Source organism: Myxine glutinosa, chromosome 6 (genome assembly GCF_964187855.1).
Source record: "Myxine glutinosa chromosome 6, kmMyxGlut1.1, whole genome shotgun sequence".
Taxonomy (NCBI): Eukaryota; Metazoa; Chordata; class Myxini; order Myxiniformes; family Myxinidae; genus Myxine; species Myxine glutinosa.
In genome coordinates this window covers 98,935,718-98,959,131 of record NC_136266.1, presented here as the reverse complement: position 1 = coordinate 98,959,131, position 23,414 = coordinate 98,935,718, and the positions used below count along the sequence as shown (strand labels likewise).

The window sequence follows — 23,414 nt, the reverse complement described above, 5'->3', positions numbered from 1 at the left end:
CATTTTCTGCGAACCAAACATGGAGACCTGGCTCGCTTCTGGATGATGTATATTGATATGGTAGAGACCCTGCTGGGGTTGATTCGTGCGGATAGAGAAGGCGACTGGATGCTTCACTTGGCTTGTGTCAGAAGAGTGATCCCTTGGTGTTTCGCAATGAACAAGGTGAACTATGCTAGATATCTACCAGTGTACTATGCACAGATGACGCAACTCCACGAAACATGCCCCGAGTTGTACAGGCATTTCAATCAAGGCTACTTCTCCGTACAGCTTAGACCAGGGAATCCATTTGCCAGAATCGCTGTTGATCAGACAACAGAAGAAACAGTAAACAAAGATACGCAAACAGCTGGAGGAACACGAGCTTTTAGTCTTCGACAAGGGGCTGTGTCACGATACTATCTAACTGCAGAAAATCGGGCTACTGCACTGAGGCAACTACGAGAAACTATCCTTGTGAATGGCAGCGACATCTCACGCCAAGCACCCTGACTTGTCTACTTCTCGCATCAAACGTGATGAGTCTGGCGTCACAGCTATCTGTGATCTACTGGAAAATGACTGGACCAATCCATTCGCCGATGATCCGTCATGTCTTCTCAGTATATCTACCGGAGCGGCTGCGAGGGAGGACGTTTCTAATGACCTACTCAACACCCTGCAAAAGGGGGAAGCGGCGTATCAAAGCTTCCAGAAACGTCTTGAAGAGGGAACAGGCTTTCATGACACATTGAACAAGCTAAACTTGAAGACCTTTGGTAAGATCAAGCAGAAAGTTGTGAAGGGCACAAACAAGGAGATCGTCCTGAGAGCTGACAGACAACTGTTTGCCACCATGATACTCATCGCCAAGACAAGGAACCTCGACATGCAACTTGTCCTTTGTCACCCACTAGGGCCGTTACCATGGTCTTTGGCAAACGTTGATGGGTCAATGAAAAAAACGAACAAAGCTGCACTTGCGAAACACATGGAAGGTCTTGTGGAACCAGCCGAGAACGTTGACAAGCGAAGTGCAACAATAATTGATGCGATGGCTCTCATACAAAAGATGCATGGCGAGAACGACACGTTCGAAGAACTATCTGACCGCATCCTTGCTGCAGCGCTTCACGCTGGTCAAGGCAGTGAGCGCATCGATGTTGTCTTTGACACATACACAGAAGAATCCATCAAAGCAGCTGAGCGTGTGAACCGCGGTTCAAATGAAGGCATCAGTTTCAGCGAGATCAGACCCGCACACAAAATCATGAACTGGCGGCGTCTCCTTGCTTGCAGCCAGACAAAGGAGAAACTGGTTGTGTTTCTGGCGGAGTCGTGGAAACATGAAACAAATCGCGAAAAGCTAGGCAACAGAATGTCACTGTCAATGTCACACTGTATGTCACCTGTAGTGAAAAATGTCTGGTACTGACCCGCGATAGGTGGAAGTTGGTGCAAGCACTCGAATGTAGCCACGAGGAAGCAGACACGTGTATGTTTCTCCACGCAAAGCACGCCGCTACCCACTACAAGACGATCATCTTAGTGGCAGATGACACCGACGTTCTGATCATCAGTCTTCATCTCAGCAGAACCATCGAAAGTCAGCTCTTCATCAGACGAGGAACAAAGGTTCGAGTCAGAATGATCGACGTTGGAAAGTTGGCTGCGGTATTGGGGTCTGGAGTTTGCAGTGCATTGCCAGGGCTTCATGCATGGAGCGGGTGTGACACTGTGAGTGCTCTGGCTAGCCAAGGAAAGATAAAGGCTTTGAAGCTTGTGCAAGCGAATGAGCTGTATCTTCAAGCATTCACAGATCTGGGATCTTCGTGGAATGTACCAAAAGACGTCTTCAATAGCATTCAGGCCTTCACGTGTCAGCTGTACGCCAAGAACACGAAGATCGTCGGTGTTAATTCGCTCCGTTATCACATGTTCTGTGCAAAGAAGGGCCAGATCGAATCTGGACAATTGCCGCCTTGTGAAGACTCCTTGATGCAGCATACGCTTAGGGCCAACTATCAGGCGGCTATCTGGCGACGCAGCCTTGAAAACCTACCAGACGTCCCAACACCATCAGCAGGACATGGTTGGGAACTCCATGATGGCGGTTCGCTCACAATCCGATGGATGGCGGGTCTACCAGCTCCAGATGTCGTCTTGAATCTCATCTCATGCACATGCAGAAGGACGTGTCGACCGTCAGATTGCTCCTGCATACTGAATGGGTTGAAGTGCACTGTTGTGTGTAAGCTGCAGGGATGCTCCAACATGGTGCAGGATGATGCTATCGTGGCTCAGGATGCCAATGACTGATGGCGACTCTGATGATTAACATTGTGTGCACTGTATATTGTGTATAGCATATGTTGTTCTCTATTATAATGCAGGCCAAATTGCCTGAAAATCTTTATAGACAGATAAACGGTTTAGCAAAATGTATAATTTGGAAGATCATACCGGTGTTATTTGACTAAAACATGACATGTTCAATGATACCTCCGCTTGCTTATTAGGAATATACATCGTATGGTGTTAAAATCAGCTCCATACGTCTTTCCAAACTCTAGTAATGAATAATTAATATAATTGGCGGCCATTTTGAAATCCAAGATGGCCACCAAAGTGCAGATTTCCTATGTAACAATTTCCGTCTGCTTATTAGATATCGTATGGTGTTAAAATCCTCTCCGTACGACATTCCTAACTTGCGTTATCGTCAGAATAGATAATGCCAGCGGCGGCCTAAGTCATTTTATGCCTCTTTACATTTATTTGTTGTAAACTCGTGGTGGATGATATGTTTTAGTTTTTGAGTTATTTTTATAGACAGATAAACGGTGTAGCACAATGCATAATTTGGAAAATCATACCAGTGTTGTTTCACTAAAAAAAGTACAAGTCTAATAATAAAATATTGAAAAATATATGATTTTTTTTCGATAATTGATTTTTATAATAATTAATCTAAAACAAAATGCTTCATATTATTTTTTATTTAGACGGTACACATCGGACGTATATTTAGTCGTCAACCGCACATCGATAGCTAGTATAGAAGTCCAGATACACGTGCAACAATGTACCCCACCAAATGGGCATTTTCGAGCTGGGTGGTTTCAAAGATGGCGTCCATCCGGGCACTAAGCTACCGTTCTCAGATGTCCATCACACCTTTTCTGACACTTGAGACATTGGTCTAATGGAAAATCATAATGAGAATTACTCCCCCCGCCGGAGCATTACTTTTGGTCTGGCTCAAGGACTACTTAGTCGCCTCTTACAACACGCAGGGATACGGTGTACCTATTCTAACGAGGGTACATACCGGGATAAAGCTTTGAATAAAACCAAACGGGTTTAATCCTGAACAAATAAACGGAGAATGAAATCAATAATAACGATATACAATAAAGTCAAAGCAAATTTGGTCAAATCCAAATAAATATTCCATATTTAATGTGTCTGTCCCCCAATGGTGATTGCATATATACAAAATTTCATTTAAAAAATGTTTTAAAATATGCCCATAATTGCATTTTTGGTATTTGATATTTTGATCACGTTCCAGGGCCCCAGGGGGTGGGGCACAAATGATACTTCCCTTGCACCTACTTGCCATGTAGTGATCATACATACAAAATTTGGTGAACTTCTGCACATGACTGTTTGGGAGGAGAGAGCCAGACGGACAGATGGAGCCGATTACAATAGAGCAGATTAAGCTGATACACAAGGAGCTGACAGATGGTGACACCTCCTCACCCCCCACACTTTCTGGAAAAACGTGGGGATAACAAAACAAAACAAAACGGATGTTTATCATGTAAAAGAAAAGAAAAAGAAAAAGAAGTTCGTGTAAGAGAAAAAAAAAAGAAAAAAAAAAGTACCTTCTCTGTGCTCATTCGTTTATTCATTCATATTCGTTCGTTCGTTCTTCGACCACGTGTTTCTCCCCCATTTCCCCAGATAGATTGTCAAATTTCAACTCGTTATTTTATCGTCCATGCGATATTGTTTGATTATAGTTAGTTTTGGTTTGAATTTCCTGTAACTCGTAATTAATTAATCGTGTTCTGCTCCTCGTGTGTGGCCTTGTAGTTGTACCCCCGTCGGTGTTTTGTTAACTTAAGCGTGTTTTGCTTGGCTCTTAGTTTTTCCCTTCTACCCCGAACATAATACTCTGTCTAACGTTCTAAATCTCCACCCCCCCCCCCCCCCCCAAAAAAAAACAACCAAAAAAAAAACCAAAAACATTTATTTCCCTTTCTCCACGTGTACTGTTGTCTCATCCGGTATTTTCTGTCCAGGTGTGCTGTTCGCCCCACCCCCATTATCTCCTTGCCATCCACCGTTTGCCTTGTTCACATGACTCGTGGTGGTCCCTCTCGGCTCTCCCCCCGTTGGTATTTTTGTGCATATAAGATTGTTCACAGTTCTGTTTAAATATTATTTAAATATGTTTAACCTTTCCCCTTCTGTGTTTTATTCAGTGGTATATTACAACACGCTGTTTTTCTTCCTATTTAAAAGGCTTTTCTCAATTTCCTCTCCAACTCATTCCACTTCAAAAAAAAGAAATTCAATATCTTATACGTCTCCCTCACTACATGGTCTAAATTCACATTCATTCCATCCCTCCTCCATCGTTCTGAATCGGATTGCTAACTTGAAAATCACAACAAACCCAATTTGTTATCAATGTTCGTCTTTCATTAATCATCCACTTTCTAAACTCCCCTCTTGCCCCTCCCATCCAAATCCCCCCCCTTGCACCTACACTCCTAAACTCCCCCCTTGCCCCTCCACTCTTAAACTCCCCCCTTGCCCCTCCACTCTTAAACTCCCCCCTTGCCCCTCCACTCCTGAACTCCCCCCTTGCCCCTCCACTCCTGAACTCCCCCCTTGCCATTCCCCTCCTAAACTCCCCCCTTGCCCCTCCCCTCCAAATCCCCCCCTTGCCCCTCCACTCCTGAACTCCCCCCTTGCCCTTCCCCTCCTAAACTCCCCCCTTGCCCCTCCCCTCCAAATCCCCCCCCTTGCCCCTACACTCCTAAGCTCCCCCCTTGCCCCTCCACTTCTAAACTTCCCCCTTGCCCCTTCCCTCCAAAACTCCCCCCTTGCCCCTCCCCTCCTAAACTCCCCCCTCACTCCTCCCCTTCAAAACTCCCCCCCAACCCCTCCCATTCAATTCTCCCCCCATACCATTCCTCTCCAATTCTCCCTCCTCCCCCCTCCTCCTCCCCACTTCGACTCCCTTCTATCTCATACCTCCACCCCCCCAAACCTTCTACTTTCCTCTGCCCCCCCGCAAACAACCCCTCACTGTGCCACATCCCTTCACCATCAAACCTTTCATCCTCCTCATCCTTCCCTTTCTTGGAACTCTTCTGCAATATCTGACAAACTATCAACTGCTCTCCCTACCTCCCCCTCTCATCCTTCATCTTACCCTACTCCTCCCCTTCCCTGTCCTGTACCCGATGCTCCCCCTCTCTCTTCATTAACGGTATGGACCTCAAACATCCGGGGCCTTCGCTCAAACCTGACTGATCTCTCCATACAGGTTGCTTCTGACAATCCAGACTTGATCTGCTTAACAGAGACTTTCCTCCTTCAAGATGTCTCTGATTCCTTAATATCTCTTCCTGGTTACTCCCTCCTCCGGTATGATAGACCTGAGCCTCGGCCTTGTGGTGGGGTGGCTATCTTTATCAAAAACTCTCTTCCTCACTCTCCTTGCACTGCCCTCTTTCCTCCTCACCCCCAGGAGTACCTCTGGCTACGGCTTCCTCTCCGCTCCCACCTTTTGTTCATATGTGTTCTGTACCGTCCCCCAAACAGTGATGACTCCATCTACATTTCACTGTCTGACAACATGGACCAACTTCTATCCACTCATCCCAACTCTCTCTTCCTCATATGTGGTGACTTCAACTGTCATCATGCCACCTGGTTGGGTGTGGGTTCCTCTCTCACCAGTCATGGCACCTCAGCAAAGGACTTCTGTGACTTCTTCACAGAAGTGAAGTATGTGATGGAGTATCTTCTCTTCTAGACTTGGTTATGACAAACTTCCCTGCTAATGTCTGCTGCTCCAATCGGTTCTTCTGATCATGTGCTTGTCAAAGTGGACATCTCTCTGGCCATTCTCAGAGAGCCTCCTCAGCGTCGACGAGTCTGGCATTTCACTCAGGCCGACTGGGACGGTCTTCAAGCAGCCATCAATCGTCTGGATTGGTCTCCCATCTCCACTGCCTCTGACATCAATTCTTCCTGGGAATTCTTCCAAAGCAAACTGATCTCTCTCATGCACAGATTTATCCCATCTCGCCTTCAGTTGTCTTACCCTTCCTCCCGTCCATGGTACACTGAATCTTGTGGTGAGGCAGTTGCCCTGAAACAACTTGCCTTTGCCTCTTGGAAGGCTAATCCAACTGAAGGCAATCTCAGTTCCTTCCACCAAGCTCGGAACAAGTGTGTGTCTACCCTCAGGAGTGCCAGGAAGCACTATCTCTCCTCACTCAAGAATGAACTCTCAAACCTGTCTCCTTCCTCCAAATCCTGGTGGCGTCTGGTCAAATCCGTTTCTGGTGTTTGTTCCCCCTCCATCCCCTCCCTTACCTCAAATGGCCACACAGTTGACATCGCACGTGACAAAGCCGAATGCCTCAACTCTGTGTTTGCCTCAAAATCCTTAGTCCCAAACCCATCTCTCTCTGTTCCCACCTTTCCCAGTCGAACCCAACTGCTCCTGGAATTTGTGTCCTTCTCTCCTGACAGGGTGGAGGAGTTTTTGTCAAACCTCGACTCTGATTCTGCAACTGGACCAGACGGCATCAGCCCACGGGTCCTAAAATCCTGCTCTGCCGCTCTGTCTCACCCTCTCTCTGTTCTTTTCAGCCTATCTTTTGCTCAAGGTCATCTGCCAGCATCCTGGAAATCAGCTAACATTACCGCTTTACACAAAAAAGGTGCAAAAACAGATCCTTGCAACTACAGACCAATCAGCCTGCTCCCAATTATCAGCAAAGTCATGGAATCCATCATTGCTTCAGATATGAAATCTTTCCTCTTCTCCAATGGCTTGATCTCTGATCATCAATTTGGTTTCAGACCAGGTCACTCTACTCTGGACATGCTGCTTCTGCTGTCTCAACAATGGATGGAGGTCCTCAATGCCAAACAGGAAATCAGAGCTGTCTCCCTTGACGTATCACGTGCCTTCGATACGGTCTGGCACCCAGCTCTGCTCACCAAACTCTCCTCCTATGGTATCCATGGAAATCTCCATGCATGGCTTGCGGACTTCCTCTCTGGTCGTAGTCAACGTGTGGCCCTGAATGGATTTCTCTCATCTCCCCTTCCTGTTCAGGCTGGAGTTCCCCAAGGCAGTGTGCTGGGCCCTGTGCTTTTTCTGGTCTTTATCAATGATCTCTCCGACTCTCTGGAAAATCCTCTCTATCTCTTTGCTGATGACTCCACACTCTGCTGCTCCATTCCTCTTCCCTCAGATCGGCAGTCTGCAGCCTCCTCTCTCTCTGAAGACCTGGACAAAATCACAGACTGGTCAAACAAGTGGAACATGTCTTTCAATCCTGACAAATCTCACTCTCTTACTATGTCTCTCCGAAAAGATCGACTGGACAACCCTCCCATCTACTTTCTCAACAATCCTCTCCAAGAAGTTCTGTCGCTCAAGCTTTTGGGTCTCACTATCTGCCATGATCTTTCTTGGGAAAACCACATTTCCAAGCTGGCCTCCAAAGCCAGTCGCCGACTGGGCATCCTCCGTCGTGCGAAGTCCTTCCTCGGCACACCTGAGCTCCTCACCACATACAAGGCTTTCATCCGCAGCTCAATGGAATACTGTTCTCCCCTATGGGCTGGTGCTCCTGCCTCACACCTGGCTCGGCTTCACGCTGTTGAATCCAAAGCTTTCAAAATCATTGGAATCTCCCGCGATGAAGCTATCTCTGAGGGCCTTTCACTCACTCACCGCAGGCAGGTAGGTGGTCTTTCTGTCTTCTACCGACTCCTCTCCGGCCTTGCTCCCCCAGCTCTCTCTGTGCTCTGTCCCCCAAATATTCCTACAGGTCGCACAAGATCTGCCAGCAACCCTCTGATTGTTAAACTGCCGAAATCTCGGCTCTCTGCTCACCTTCACTCTTTCATTCCTCTTTTCTCCCGCCTCTGGAACAAACTCCCACACTCCCTTCAATCCCACTCCTCCCTCCAGGTCTTTAAAACAGCTGTTCACCACCATCTCTTATCTTCCCCCATCCAAAACCTTGATCTTTTCTACCCCCACTAATTCACCCCTGATCCACCTTGTTTGAAATTCCAACTTCCTTCCTGGAAGTCCTGGCAGTGTACAAATGTTTATACCTCTCCCACCCCCTACCCCCCCCCCCCCTTCACATGCCTCCCCCCCAAAGCCCTCTCCCTCCCACAGATCTCTCGATGTCTCCATGTCTCTCGGTCCCTGCTCTCAAAGGTTTTGTTTGTGTCCTTCCCCCTCTCTCCCCATCTTGTCTACTGCTCCCGATGTTATTTGTTGTATGTGTCTGTTTGTCTTTCTGTGTGATTAATGTTCACTCTTTCACGAGCCTCGTACTTGTATGCAATAAAAAAAAAAAAAAAAAAAAAAAAAAAACGCTGTGGCCGAGTGGTTAAAAAGCGTTACACATTTGGACAATCAAGGGTTCGATAAATGGAATGCAAACCCATAGCACCATTGTGGATATAAAATAGACTGTCATGGTGAAGATGAACATTTATGGGGACTTTTTGTTTAGATTATCTTTCAGTTCTTAAAAATTCCTATTTAGTTCTTAAAAATGAAAGTTAGAAAAGTCATACTCCGAACACTTAAAATGTTTTGTAGGTATGAAAAAACCCTTGTGGTGAAATTTTAAGCCATTTGGACTAAATTTAGGGGTTGTACACAGAGTTTGTAATTTCACATGTTTGGCTCGCATAAATGTTTGGAGTCGATGATATATATTCTCCACTGCTATACTTGTGATTTTGACCATTACAGTTGACCTTTGACCTTGCTATGTACTGCACATTTTGAAGTTGTTTTTAAGTTAATGGCATACAGTACAGCTGTACTCTGGTGGGTGCAGATGCTCTCATTGAAGAGTACTATTATGTTTGTGGGGTAGTGATATGTAGAGTCAGGTAGATTTGTATAGGTAGGTGCTCCAATGATCGTGATAAGAACCATCACCATGTAATAAGTTTTGTTCAGCCGAAAGTCGGATAAGTGTATATCTGTCCCCGTCACGAGGGGGCGGGGCATGTTATTTAGCTTCGGAAATAAGGACAAATTATCCCCTGTACATCTTACCCTTGGTGATTTGTCCTTTGCCACTTTTGGCACCACACCATAGACACTGGTTAGAATTGCCTATTAAACCAGACAACAATAAAAACCAACCGGAAGCCAGGCCTCAAGCACGAGGGCCAACAATCCCGCCTGGCAGGCACACATCACTCGGGCAGGTCGAGAGCCACGCCCAGAAGGACAGTGATTGGGCGGGAGTTGGCCAACAGGAAAGCCGGGGAAAGAAGGGACTCGCTGATTGGCTAGGGCGGAGCAAGAAGGCACTCACTGATTGGTGAAAGAAGGGCGAGCAAGAAGCGGCACACTGACTGGTGTAGAGCTGAGCATGCAGTGGTGGCCTGCGGGCATTGGAAGAGAAGCGCCAATGACGTCAGGGGAGGGACGTAAAAACCATGTCCGGCCAGGATTCGTCCTCTCCTATTGTGCCTTTCTCATGCTGGATGTGAAAAGAGACGGTTGAGCGCTGACGATTCTCCCCCCTCGTCTGCACGTTCTGGACCTTGGTGCGGGCGGTAGTGTGCCGAGACCATGATGGGGATTGTGAGGGGGCCAAGTTGTGAACGAGGACCTGGGAACAAGGAACAGCGTGACAACCCCAGTTTGCTTCGTGTTTGACGGGGCCAGGAGTGAGAGGACGCTCGGTGAGGCCTAGCGGCGCGCGAATGGGCGCAATGCGGCCTTCTTCCCGCCAAGCACGGAGCCACGTCCGAACGGCGAGTTTGGCGCCGACACTATTCCTGACAAGATACTTCAGCCCATTTGAGCTAAATGCCATAATTGCACATTATTTTCCAGTTTATTCTTCCCTTCGTCTGCGATTTGTGTCTGGTATGGGGATGTCCCAAATAGGACTTTAGTTTTACCGTCACGTTTCTTTGTCCCGGAATTCCGTTTTAATAAACCTGTTTATTTTTATGCATTTTAAATCCGCCTTGGTTTGAGTTTATTTTCCGCTGGTTTGAGGACTGCGGTGGGATCCGTGAAGGTAAGCTCTTCATCATCCTCTTTTCCTTTCTTTTCTTTTCCCGCGTGTATAACTGAACGCCCAGGAGTAACGGTCGATTGCCATCCGTGCTACCCTACGGTATTCACCAAGGATGGTCACACAACAGTACAATAGTCTCCTGACAAGGGATGAACAACAAACCCAATATCTGCTTCAAGTTGTGACAGAACATCACAAGAGGTTTCCCGATTGCAGGAAATCAACGCTTATTGGGCACAAACATTGAGTGGCTGGAAACCATGAGTCATTGTGCAACCCCTAAAACTTGATGTATTCAAAAAATATTTCACAGGCAGAAGTTTTACCTCAACACCAAAACAATTAAAAGTTAGGAGTAAAACTAGAGGTTCCAGGGAACCTGAACTCAACTGGTCTATATCAATATGGTTAGAATATGCATAATAGAACCACAAACTATATAGTTTATATGTGCTAAAAATATAGGACAAAAATTGATTTTTCAATATGGCCACCCTGCCGCGCCCATTTTTGGGCGTGCAATGCCCAAATGCAATCCCAAACTAGTTTGTCTTAAAGATGCTGCATAACAAGTTTCATCAAATTTAATCAATATTTGTGACTTTTAGAGCGTAGACGTCGAATTGTTTACAGACAGACGGACACTGGGTGTCGACAAAAACTCAGGTGGACATAGTCCAGTTGAGTTAACAATACAAATATTTTTTGCCTTTTGTAACTAAGAACCACCCGAATGGGGACATACGGTTTTGTCCTGTGGAACATTGATCAAAAGGGGCGAAAAAAAGTTTTTTTTTTTTTTTAATAACACAAACACACCGAGTATATCTCTTCCCTCCCTCTCCCTCCACTTCTGGAAATTTCCCTGGGCAGCGCTGGGTACTCCAGATAGTGAGATATGAATAAGAAGTTGTCAACAGAGCACCTATGTCAACCCTGCAGCCCAAACCAAGCACATACCAATGCCCACATCCTTCCAATACTGGGCAAGATAATCTCCCATTGCTCGAAGTAGCAGCCGATACTCCTTGCTATCAGCAAAGTCTTGCTTGTTGTGTGTCGGCTCGAGGATCATGTACGGTACATCGACTACGCCAACAACACCCCCGCAGGCACTGTAACACAGAACAAAGTAATTTAAGAAATGTTTTAAAATCCTGTGGTTAGCCTATGCATATCCGTGTATTTTGCTGAATGTGTACATGGTCCATTTGTTGATCGTGTAAATGTTAAAATCTACGAAGTCACAACAAAACACATTTAGTCCAACACAAGTTAAATATTTCTCCAAGAGTAATTATGTTATGTTAAACAACAACAACAAAATGTAGTAATCACGTTCCATTTATTTTGCAGCTTTAACTGACAAATTAGTCCGTTATGAGAAAGTGTAAAGGCGTAACCATCATTTTTTTTTAAAATGTACTGTTAAAAAAACAACAACAAAAAAAACATAGCAGATGTGCGCTTGTTATTATAGTGCTTATCTTTCCAGACCGGCACACCGGATGGCTGTCTATTTCATACTTGCAGAGGTACCCGTCGATGCCGGGCAACGCAGGACAAGAGAGGGGCAGGGGAGAGAGACAGAGAGGGGTGGGGGAAAAACATTGAGGAGCAGGGGAAAGAGAGAGGGGTGGCAGTGAGAGGGAGGGGGTGGGGATAACAGAGGGAGAGAGACTAAAACAAAATGCACACACGTAGATTAACAAAAAATAAAAAAATATTTAAAAAAATTATTGTTCAATCCCGCGATTGTTAAATAGCACGGAAGGCACGACTGATCCACGCTAAAGCTTTGAAAGGTGATAAAGAACTGTCGTTTCACTTCACCAGCAAGTGCTGTCTCAGCTCCCCCCCCCCCCCCCCCCCCACCCCCTTTCCCCCTTATGTATGGGCTTAAGCTTTCGATAATTAGTTTCCCCACTGTTCCAACTTACAAGTTGCCGTTGCGGTTCTATATGAAGTTCTGCATGGACAGCACTGATATAGTACACACATGAATATTTTATTTATATATTATATATATATTAATATATATAAAATATATAAAATATATAAATATATATATATATAAAAAAAAAAATATATATATACATATATATATATATATATACACTGTGTATATATATATATATACACACACACACACACACACACACACACACACACACACACACACACACACACACACACACACACACACACACACACACACACACACACACACACACACACACACACACACACACGGGGAAGGGTGGGCATCTGGAGGGAGGGGTGGGGGTTGGGTGGGAGCCCAGAGGGAGGGAGAGGGGAAAGAGTGGGGTAGGACTCTGAAGGGAGGGACCGGGGTGAGGATGAGGGGTGGGAGTGAAGAGGAGGTGGAGTGAGAGGAGGAGCTGGGGTGAGAGGAGGAGGGAGGCGAAGGGTGGGAGTTCGGAGAGAGGAAGGTGGGATGAGGGAGATTATGGGGTGGGAGGAGGGACACTGCGTCGCCCAGCACAAAACACAAACAAAAGCATAAAGACAAACACAAAGCACACAACACAACACACATGGAAGGATGAATTCGAGACAAAATGTATCCAAATCATATTATCCTAAAATGCAATTAACCGTAATCTGCGGTTGCAAAGTTTTAGACAAATCGAGAGAGAGGATGCTCAACTCACGTTCCTCCGTCCAACTGTGGCCCAGCTTTCTCATACATCTTGATAAGCCGACTGCTGTTGTACACAAACATGCCGTCGTCGTAGCGATGAGAAATATTCACACCAAACACAAAAGTAAGTTCCTTGGGTTCCTTCAAGTTCCTGTAGCAAGGAAATGGAATTGCTTGGATCAGGTCAAACATTTTGGTTGCACATAAAAACAAGAAAGAGCAATCGGAGATTGCAGACCCTCGCCAGGACGTGTTTTCAGTGGATTTTAAGGCGTTTGTGTTAAAATAAATACGGCAGCCGAACCACGTGACCGATGACGTCATTATTATAAATTTTTATCTCCACCAATTTATCCCCAGATGATGCTCAAGAAATTTCATCTTGATCGAATGCAGTTTTGTACTTGTCGAATTATGATGTCATAATGGAGGCACCCATGCCATAATCATTAACATATGTTATTACACATGGAGAGTTCTTTACAATGAGCCATGTCTCAATTTTTCTATTCAGCGCTTTCGGAGATATAGAGGTGCAAAGTTTTTCGGTTTTTCCAAGATGGTGCCCATACCACATGACGTCATAGTTATCATTAAATTTTTACAGGAGGAGGTGCACCTATGGTGAACATTTCCTGTCAATCGGACCAACGGTTGCAGACAAAATCATATTTATTCTCTGCAGACAAACAGACAAACAAACGGACTCAAATGCAATACCCTCTCCTCTGGCGAGGCTAAAAAAAAGAAACTAGAACACCACTCGGGAGAGCGCAAACCTCCGCCAGCCTGAATAGTTCACGTTTTGTATCCCACCGATAGGCAAGATCAGGATCCGGACCTGAACCACAATCAAATCAGCTTGTTGTGTGTGTGTGTGTGTGTGTGTGTGTGTGTGTGTGTGTGTGTGTGTGTGTGTGTGTGTATATGTGTGTGTGTGTGTGTGTGTGTGTGTGTGTGTGTGTGTGTGTGTGTGTGTGTGTGTGTTTGTGTATATATATATATATGTACAGTCATACCCCGTTTTACGCCATTTCGACCTACGTCAAATCCGACTTTACGCCACTCTTCTAGAGTAAATTTCAGTTCAGCGAACGTCATTATGTGCGACTTTACGTCACTCCTACGGACGTGGAAAAAATTAAATTTTTCCTTAAAAATATATTTAAAATAAATAAAATAGTACATAAATTAACAATAAAAGAAGCTAAAAATCAATTTAAAATACAATAAAAAGCACATTTAAAATATTTTAAAATGTACGTACAGTATACTGTACTGTACGTATGCAAAGCTGCTGGTTCTCATTCAATACAAAGGCGACGCCATATGCATTTTGTCCTGTGCTGCGGTCGCGTGCTTGCTTTGCCTTTCGCTGGTATTTTTGCGATTATTCCTTCACTGTGTAAAGGTTCCTTTACTGTGTAAAACAACCAACGTAACATGGCAACGGCAAAACATGACGATGCCGGCTCGGACGACCGTCCGTGGCAGACGTCACGTCACGTCACCGTGCAGAGTGTGCAATGTCCGCGACGAGGTCAGGCCCCATGGCCCATGGCCCATGTGAAACGAACGACCGTGTCATGCCGCGAGCCGGGGTGCCTCGTCGGGAACCTCGCCGGCATCCGGCGTCGACGAACCGATCGACGTGTGCATGTACACATGTGCATGGATTTGCAAATTTGCTGCGAAGCCGCAACCTCCTCCAGTTATTTACTCTAGTTTTACGGTGTTTGTCTTCATTTTAAGGCATTTTAAAGACATTAGGCCTGGTTTACGTCAAAAACCGAGTTACGTCACGGCTTATGGAACCAATTAATGACGTAGACCGGGGTATTACTGTATATATAGTGTTGTGGTTTTGGAATCGAGGTTAATTCCCCCTCGTAGGAGACGCACCACAACATGAAGCCTCGCGATAGTTCAGTTATTTCTTAGTGAATGTAAGCGTAGTCCTTTCCTGTGTTTAGTTTTGCGTTGAGCAGGTCCGTGCGTAGGGCGGTTCTTTTGGCGATAGCATGCCACGTGGCAGGCCTGAACAAGTCTACCGAGGCCGAAGGGAGGCACTGCAGGATGTGGCCGGTAAGGAACGAGCCGCCAATTAGGGCTCAAGGGGAGGGGCCAACCACGACGACCAGAGGCGGGGTTTGGAACATTCAAGTGAGACTCTGGGGCAGGGCCATATAACCTGCTCCGAAACCCCCCCCCCCCCCCCCCCCCCCCAGTTGAGAAGAGTTGAGTTGAGAAGAGGTGAGATGAGAGATAAGAGCCGGAGAGTATCATGAGTTCAAGTGCTGAGTTACAGTTCCCTGTGAGACGAGCTCAAGCCCCTGTGAGAGTGATTGGAGTTGGGTTGAGCTTGAGCACGCACGAGAACCGCACCACCGAACGAGGGCATTGAATTGCGGTGATCGAGATTGTACACGAACTTTCCCCGTGCCCCGTGCTGTATTAATCGCGTGCTCGAGAGGACGCCCCGTGCCGGGCCACAGACGCGCAATCTCCTCCTGCCTGCCTTCGCCTGCATACGTGCCGTGAACATCAGAGAGCCACGCCGGGCGAGCTGCCCAGGAGCGACCGACGGCAAAGCGCACTTGGCGCGCGAACTTCTTCTCTTCTTTTCCCCGTGTGAGTGAGTGGGCCCTTTGTCTGGGGAATAAGTTAACATTGTTAAGCATCTGCGCTGTGTCCCCTTTCCTTTATCCTGATCATTGTACAGTAATAATAAATTGTGTTCTTCCTCTGATTTGACCGTTCTTGTCCCTTCCATCAATTGGCTTCGCACGGTACGAATAGAACCGCTCGAATCGGGTTCCATAAAAGTAACAGCACGAGTCACGTGATACGCATACCGCACGGGCGTACTCGATTAAGCGTGGCTTGTGCGAGGTTCGGTCCCCACTTTCGTGGCAGCGTGTGTTAAAGGTACGTGCGAAGTTGTCCCCGATACCCTTTTTTACGTTTGCTCCGGTAGTGGCGATTCGGCCTCGCAGACACGAAGACCCAGGGGGAAAAAGGGGGTTTAACCCCCCTTTGTATTGGGAACGGACGATCCGCAACAATATATATATACACACACACACACACACACACACACACACACACACACACACCACACACACACACACACACACACACACACACACACACAACACACACACACACACACGTACGTTATTCCTCAATAACAAACTGATAAGATGGACAGACGGACATGAACCAATTGCATAACCTCACTTTTCGCTTTGTGTGCGCGGGGTAATAACACTAATGATAACAGGATAATATGAATGTTATTACAAAACAATATTCCTTAGTACGAATAATATCCCCTCTCCCCAGGGGGTTCCATCTCCTTGGACAAAGGCCCTGTTAACGTGAATAAATAACGAGTCATTTCATGGAGCATCCCAACCACAAGTAAACAAGATGACCACACTGGTCACAACCTGTGATTAAAATCCTGTGACGAGCCGATTGGGAAACACGCATTTGAAGCACTCTTCAAATATGTACAGCACAATTGGGAAACACATTTAATGCGCTATTAAAAGATTAACTTGACACCTCTCATCCATGATTGCCTCCGTCACGGTTATATCAGAACGAGCCGATTCGTCACACGGTTACGGATTAATTAACCCCAAAATAGGGCCATTAAAAAATCATGCAACACTTGTTTTGGAGAGACGCGTATGTGCGTGCTGTTGGGCTCGATTAAACCTTACTAATAATTTGTATTTTATATCGATTACATTTTTCGGGGTACCTCATCATGAGTAACACATGATAATATAATAATGACAAGACCCTTCTTGCCGCTCCCTCCCAGAGGGAGTGGGTGTACTCGTGTTCAAAATATAACATTTGATGAAATAAACTCGATGATAAACCGATAAGACAGACAACACACTTTACAGACAACTCTCTTTCTCTCTGCTGACCTGGATAAAATCACAAACTGGTAAAACAAGTGGAACATGTCTTTCAATCCTGATAAATCTCACACACTCACAATGTCTCTCCATAAAGACCGTCGGGAAAACCCTCCCATCGACTTTCTCAACAACCCTCTCAAATAATTTGTCACTCAAGATTTTGGGTCTCACTATCTGCCATGATCTTTCCTGGGAAAACCACATTTCCAAGCTGGCCTCCAAAGCCAGTCGCCATATGGGCATCCACCATCGTTGAAGTCCTTCCTTAGCACTACTGAGTTCACCACCACATACAAAGCTTTCATCCACAGCTTGGAGTACTGCTCTCCCCTCTGGGCTGTTGCTCCTGCCTCACACCTGGCTCGGCTTTACACTGTAGAATCCAAAGATTTTAAAATCATTGGTATCTCCCGCGATGAAGCTAATTCTAAGGGCCTTTCTTTCTCTCACCACAGGCAGGTTGGTAGTCTTTGTCTTCCACCGACTCCTCTCCAGCCTTGAAACCCCTGCTCTGTCTTTGCTCTGTGCCCCAAATATTCCTGCAGGATGCACAAGATCTGTCAGCAACCCTCTTCTGGTGAAACTGCCAAAACCAAGACTCTCTGCTCACCTTCACTCTTTCAGTCCTCTTTTTCCCCGCCTATGGCACAAACTCCCAATCCTCCCTCCAAGTCTTCAAACCAGCTGTCCACCACCATCTCTCGTTTTTTTTTTGTTTTTTTTTGTTTGTTTGTTTTTTTTTTTTTTTGTATACAAGATCGAGGCTCGTGAAAGAGCGAACATTAATCACACAGAAAGACAAACAGACACATAAAACAAATAACATCGGGAGCGGTAGACAAGATGGGGAGAGAGGGGGAAGGACACAAACACAACATTTGAGAGCAGGGACCGAGAGACATGGAGACATCTGTGGGAGGGAGAGGGCTTTGGGGGGGAGGCATGTGAAGGGGGGGGGGGGGGTTTCTCTTGTTATTTCCACAATCCCACAAATTATTCCCACAATAATACACCCACAATAATCTTTACTGACGTCGGTTTTCTCTCCACACTCAGCAGAGCAATCAAGGAGAAATTTCTTCATATCCATGGTTGCTAACCCACAGAGTTTATCAGAGCTCTCTCATGTAAATGCTAGCATCAAGTAAGGAAGCAGCACGTTCCATTTTTAAAGACTTTGATATGACCCGGCTGAGGTTGCAATAGAACTGCGGACCTCCCAGATTGAGTGGATGCGCTAACAATTATGCCACTTTCAACAATAAAAACAATATTCCAAACCGAATAAAACAATCTTCCAAACTTACAAAAAACCCCTTTCAAAGCAAACATACTTCTGCCACTGCTGCTGTTGCTTCCGCAGTTCTCCCACCTCCAACCGCAATTGATACGCAATGTCTTGGGCTTGTCTTAACTGCAACTGCATAATGATGAAAAAACAACAACAAAAAAAAACAGGGATAGTGGTTCAAAAAGTGGTGCAAGGAACCACGTGGATGCAAAACAATAGAACTTAATGAAGTAATTACCCTCAAATCCTTGCTAGTACTGGACTCCAATTTCCGCGCAAGGTCTCGTGCCTTGCTATCCGCCTCCCGTGCCTTCTCTTCAGCTGCATGTGAAACGTCACAAGAAATAACCATGGTTGGCAATCTTTGTTGCAGATTGAAGAACATTGTTCCACCTTCAACATCAACTCTTCTCTACTTTCAAATCATTGACCGAATACAAAATTAGTCCCTATGTTTGATATGGATTACTCATTATGCAAGCACTAACATAAAATTATATTTAAATTAGAAAATAAGACTGGTGGTTGGCATGTTTATTGTTTCAAACTGCGTAAACTACTGCATAAGGCCCATGCACCATAACTGCAACTTATATTGACCACTGTACAAAATTAGATCTAAATTTAAAAAATTGCTCGTTTGTCCTGATTTCTTATCCAATAATGAAATTAGCTGTAAATTTTAATATCTCGACATCAAACTTCATGATACTGTGATTAAAAACAGGAAAATCAGATGTTTCCCACTTGATGAATAAATTTGAACATTGCCCTCTTGCCAGAAATCTCACCAGTGAGATTGAGAGTTCTCATAAATAAAAAAATTTTTGTTCTCTTTAAAAAAACACAAAAAAAAACAAAAAAACTTTTTTGAGTAAAACCATTTAGCTTCATCATTGTAAACACTGGCGTGACTCGGCACGCTCCACAGGCCTCACCACAGAGGGATAGGAATCTGACCATTTCGGTGTCTTTTGGGTCTTCATGGTGTTTTGGATCCTCTAGGCCTTTAAGGGTATTTTGGGTCTTTGCGGTGTTTTGGTTCTTCAGGGGCTTTTGGTTCTTCGGGGTGTTTTGGGTCTTTTGAGTCTTCAGGGCGTTTGGGGTCTTTTGAGTCTTCGGGGTGTTTTGGGTCTTTTGAGTCTTCGGGGTGTTTTGAGTCTTCGGGGTGTTTTGAGTCTTCGGGGTGTTTTGAGTCTTCGGGGTGTTTTGAGTCTTCGGGGTGTTTTGAGTCTTCGGGGTGTTTTGAGTCTTCGGGGTGTTTTGAGTCTTCGGGGTGTTTTGAGTCTTCGGGGTGTTTTGAGTCTTCGGGGTGTTTTGAGTCTTCGGGGTGTTTTGAGTCTTCGGGGTGTTTTGAGTCTTCGGGGTGTTTTGGGTCTTCGGGGTGTTTTGGGTCTTCGGGGTGTTTTGGGTCTTCGGGGTGTTTTAGGTCTTCGGGGTGTTTTGGGTCTTCGGGGTGTTTTGGGTCTTCGGGGTGTTTTGGGTCTTCGGGGTGTTTTGGGTCTTCGGGGTGTTTTGGGTCTTCGGGGTGTTTTGGGTCTTCGGGGTGTTTTGGGTCTTCGGGGTGTTTTGGGTCTTTTGGGTCTTCGGGGTGTTTTGGGTCTTTTGAGTCTTCGGGGTGTTTTGGGTCTATTGAGTCTTCGGGGTGTTTTGGGTCTTTTAAGTCTTCGGGGTGTTTGGGGTGTTTTGGGTCTTCGGGGTGTTTTGGGTCTTCGGGGTGTTTTGGGTCTTCGGGGTGTTTTGGGTCTTCGGGGTGTTTTGGGTCTTTGGGATGTTTTGGGTCTTCGGGGTGTTTTGGGTCTTTAGGATCCTCAGGGCCTTTAAGGGTATATTGGGTCTTCAGGGTATTTTGGGTCTTCGTGGTATTAAGGGTCTTGGGGGACTTAAAGGGTCGTCAAAGGTCTGAGGGGTCTCAGCAGTCTAAACGTAATTAAGCGTTCACGGACTGTGTTTTGGGTGTTAGTTTTTTTTGAAGAAGAAGAAGGCGTTCTGGTCGCATATAAACAAACATAACCATATACGTTTGCTCTATTATTAATAATAAGATTATTTTAGTGAGTTCAGGTGGTTGTTGTATCTCACCTTCCAATAATATTTAAAAAATAATTTTTTCAAAGTTGTGTCAGTCCCACATCACACTATTTCCACGGTTTACAATGCAAAGAATATTGGAGTGCCTTTGGTGCAAGGTCATGGATGTGATGTGTTTGCACTCTGTACATGGGAAACAAAGGAGTGGATGATGTCAATGTACTAAGTACAACATGTTGAGGATGGAGTGCAAGTTTGAGAGCACACTTCCACCAAATCAAGACTCACTTGAGTAGCACATCAACAGAGCAAACTATCAAGCTGCAATTAACAGGAGAGCACTCCAGCAGTTTATGAATGTACCAAACACAACCCAGCATGGTTGGGACATGGACAACGGAGAGCTGGTTATCAAGTGGGGCATTTTGCCACCAGCTCCAAACAATCTGATTGCATCACCAAAGTGTAAATGCAGAAAGGGTAAATGTCATAAAAGACAATGTGAGTGTGTCAAAAATAAAATGACGTGCACAGATCTGTGCAAATGTCTTGAATGTAGCAACCAACAAGTGACTGAGGAAGAACATGAAGTTGTAGATGAAGATCTGCTTGACTGATTTGGAGTAGGAATTCATAATGACATGTATGATGACCATGAGTCAAATTGAGCAACGAGTAATGCATTCCAACACATTTACATGCAGTCATGCACATGTACATTATAAGACATACATGTATTTGAGAAGTTTTAATTTTTTGTGAAATCAGGCTGCACTAATTTTCTTTGTACGTATTTATCGCAAATCAGAAATTACATTTGGGCATTGGCCTCTGAGCAGGCTGTTTAATGATATGAAGTGTATATTAGTCAAATCATTAAGTCCATTTTGTAGTCAATGAACAGTGGTGCCACGATGACTATTTGCCTTTGCAACACACAAGAGTATGATCTTCAGTGAACCCTTGTTATGCCAGAAGGCACCAAAAGTACTCTGTCATTGCAGAAATTTGTTATTAGCCAACATTGTCGTTTTTTTTTTGCAGTGGCGGCGATCTTGCGATCTCGCGAGATCTTGACGGTGACGGCACAGATTTTGGAAGCTGTACACGTTCTCCACGTTTTTGTACACCGCTCCTTTCCTATGCCATCTCCAGGCATTGCAAATCGTCATTGCCGGGCACCAAAGGGGGCTCGGCAGTGACGCACGCTGAAAGAGAGTACTCAGTTTTCACTCTGGTTTCTTGTTTTCTTTCTTGGTTGTCCGGACGATATCTCAGCCATCCTTTGAGCTAGGAAGCTGAAATTTCGGCACAGTAGTGAGCAAGTCCTTTGTCAAATACGGTATTTTTTGTTTTTTGAATAATCAATTAATTGAGGAGTTATTTAATTATTAGCGTTTAATTAAGTACTTATTTAATTAATTAAATTTCATTTATCTTCTGACCATTATTAACTCAGGCACCTTTTGAGTTAGGAAGCTGATATTTGGACATGCCAATGACCAGGTGATTTGGCTGCAAAGGATATTTTTGATTTATTAATTAATCAATTAATCGATTAATTATTTAATTATTCGATTAATGACAAAAAAAATTTTTTTTTTTAAGTTACAGATTCTGATGAAATAGTGGTAGTTTATGTGTTCTCTGACCAAATTGATTAATAATTTAATTTTTTTATGATTATTATTTATTTATTTTCATTATTAATCATTTATTTATTTTCTTTCTCATTTGGCCAATATCTCAGGCACCTTTTGAGCTGGGAAGCTAATATTTGGACATGAGTGACCAAGTGATGTGGCTATCAAGGATATTTTTGATTTATTGATTAATCATTTCATCTATTAAGTATTTATTGATTAATCGATTAATTATTTATTGAGTAATCAATTAATTATTTAATTTTTTATAAATGACTTATTTAATTAAATTTCTAAAAGATACATCTTCGGATGAAGCACTACTGGTTTAGTTATGCGATTAGCCAATTGATTATGAAAATATTTTGTGATAATCTTTTATTGATTTTAATTATACAATTAATCAATCAATTAGTGTACACCTCTCCCTCCCAATGCAGCCTCAATGAGCTGCACTGCGGTATTGCCGGGCGCCGGAGGCGCCCCGGCAATGCCGCGCTGCAGCATATTTAATTATTTGGCATGGGGCGGTGTACTTTGAATGTATGTGTACTTGTTAAAGTTGTCATTGCTCACAATTGTATTTTGTGGAAACTGTATTTATCTTTCGGTGTGTGAACCTATAGTGTGTCCCTTGGAAGTTTCTCGGTGTTAATCATTCATAAATTAATTGTTTGTTTGCCGGGCGTGTGCGGCCTTGCCTCAGGCTTCCCCGGTCCCTCGTCGAAGTTTGTTTCTTCCTTCGCTGTTTTTGCTCGGTTCTTAGATTTTTCCCTTCTCCCCCAAACTTCCCCGAACATCTACTCTTTGTCTAACGTTTTAACACACCCCCCCCCCCCCCCCCAAAAAAAACAAAAAACAACAACATTTATTTCCCATTCTCCATGTGTGAAGTGTCCCATCGTGTGCTTCTGTCCAGGTGCGCTGTCTCGGCCAACCCCCATTATCTCCTTGCCTTCCACCTTTTCCCCTGTTCACGTGACTCATGGTTGTCCCTCTAGTATAGGCTCCCTCTCCCCATTGGTATTTTTGTGAATATAAGACTGTTCTTCACGGTTCTGTTTAAATATGTTTAAACTTTGCCCTGCAGTGTTTTATTCAGTGGTATATTACAACACGCTGTTTTTCTTCCTATTTAAAAGGCTTTTTTCAATTTCCTCTCCAACTCATTCCATTTCAAAAAAATATTCAATGTCTTATAATTCTAAATCACTACATGCTCTAAATTCACATTCATTCCACCCCACCTCCATCGTTCTTAAACGGATCGCTAACTTGAAAATCACAATCAACCCAAATTGTTATAAATGTGCGTCTTTCATTAATGATCCACTTTCTAAACTCCACCCTTGCCCCACCCCTCCAAATCTCCCCCCTTGCCCCTCCTCTCCTAAACTCCCCCCTTGCCCCTCCCATTCAAATCTCCCCCCCCAACCATCCCTCCCAAATTCTCCCCCCTCCCACCTCATCCTCAAAGCTGCCTCCTCCCCACTTCGTCTCCCTTCTATCTCATACCTCCAC

At 44.7% G+C, this 23,414-nt stretch overlaps 1 protein-coding gene across 3 annotated transcripts in view; it reads right to left on the bottom strand.

Annotated features, from left to right (window-relative positions):
* The window catches only part of MORC2 (MORC family CW-type zinc finger 2), a 277,672-nt gene that overhangs the window by 158,776 nt on the left and 95,482 nt on the right, over positions 1-23,414 (bottom strand). For all 3 annotated transcript variants that reach the window (XM_068120516.2, XM_068120518.2, XM_068120517.2), the window contains exons 13-16: positions 18,458-18,540; positions 18,263-18,348; positions 12,998-13,138; positions 11,283-11,437 (exon numbers count right to left, since the gene is read on the bottom strand). In XM_068120516.2, coding sequence (XP_067976617.2) covers positions 11,283-11,437; positions 12,998-13,138; positions 18,263-18,348; positions 18,458-18,540 — 465 coding nt within the window. The remainder of the gene's footprint in view (positions 1-11,282; positions 11,438-12,997; positions 13,139-18,262; positions 18,349-18,457; positions 18,541-23,414) is intronic.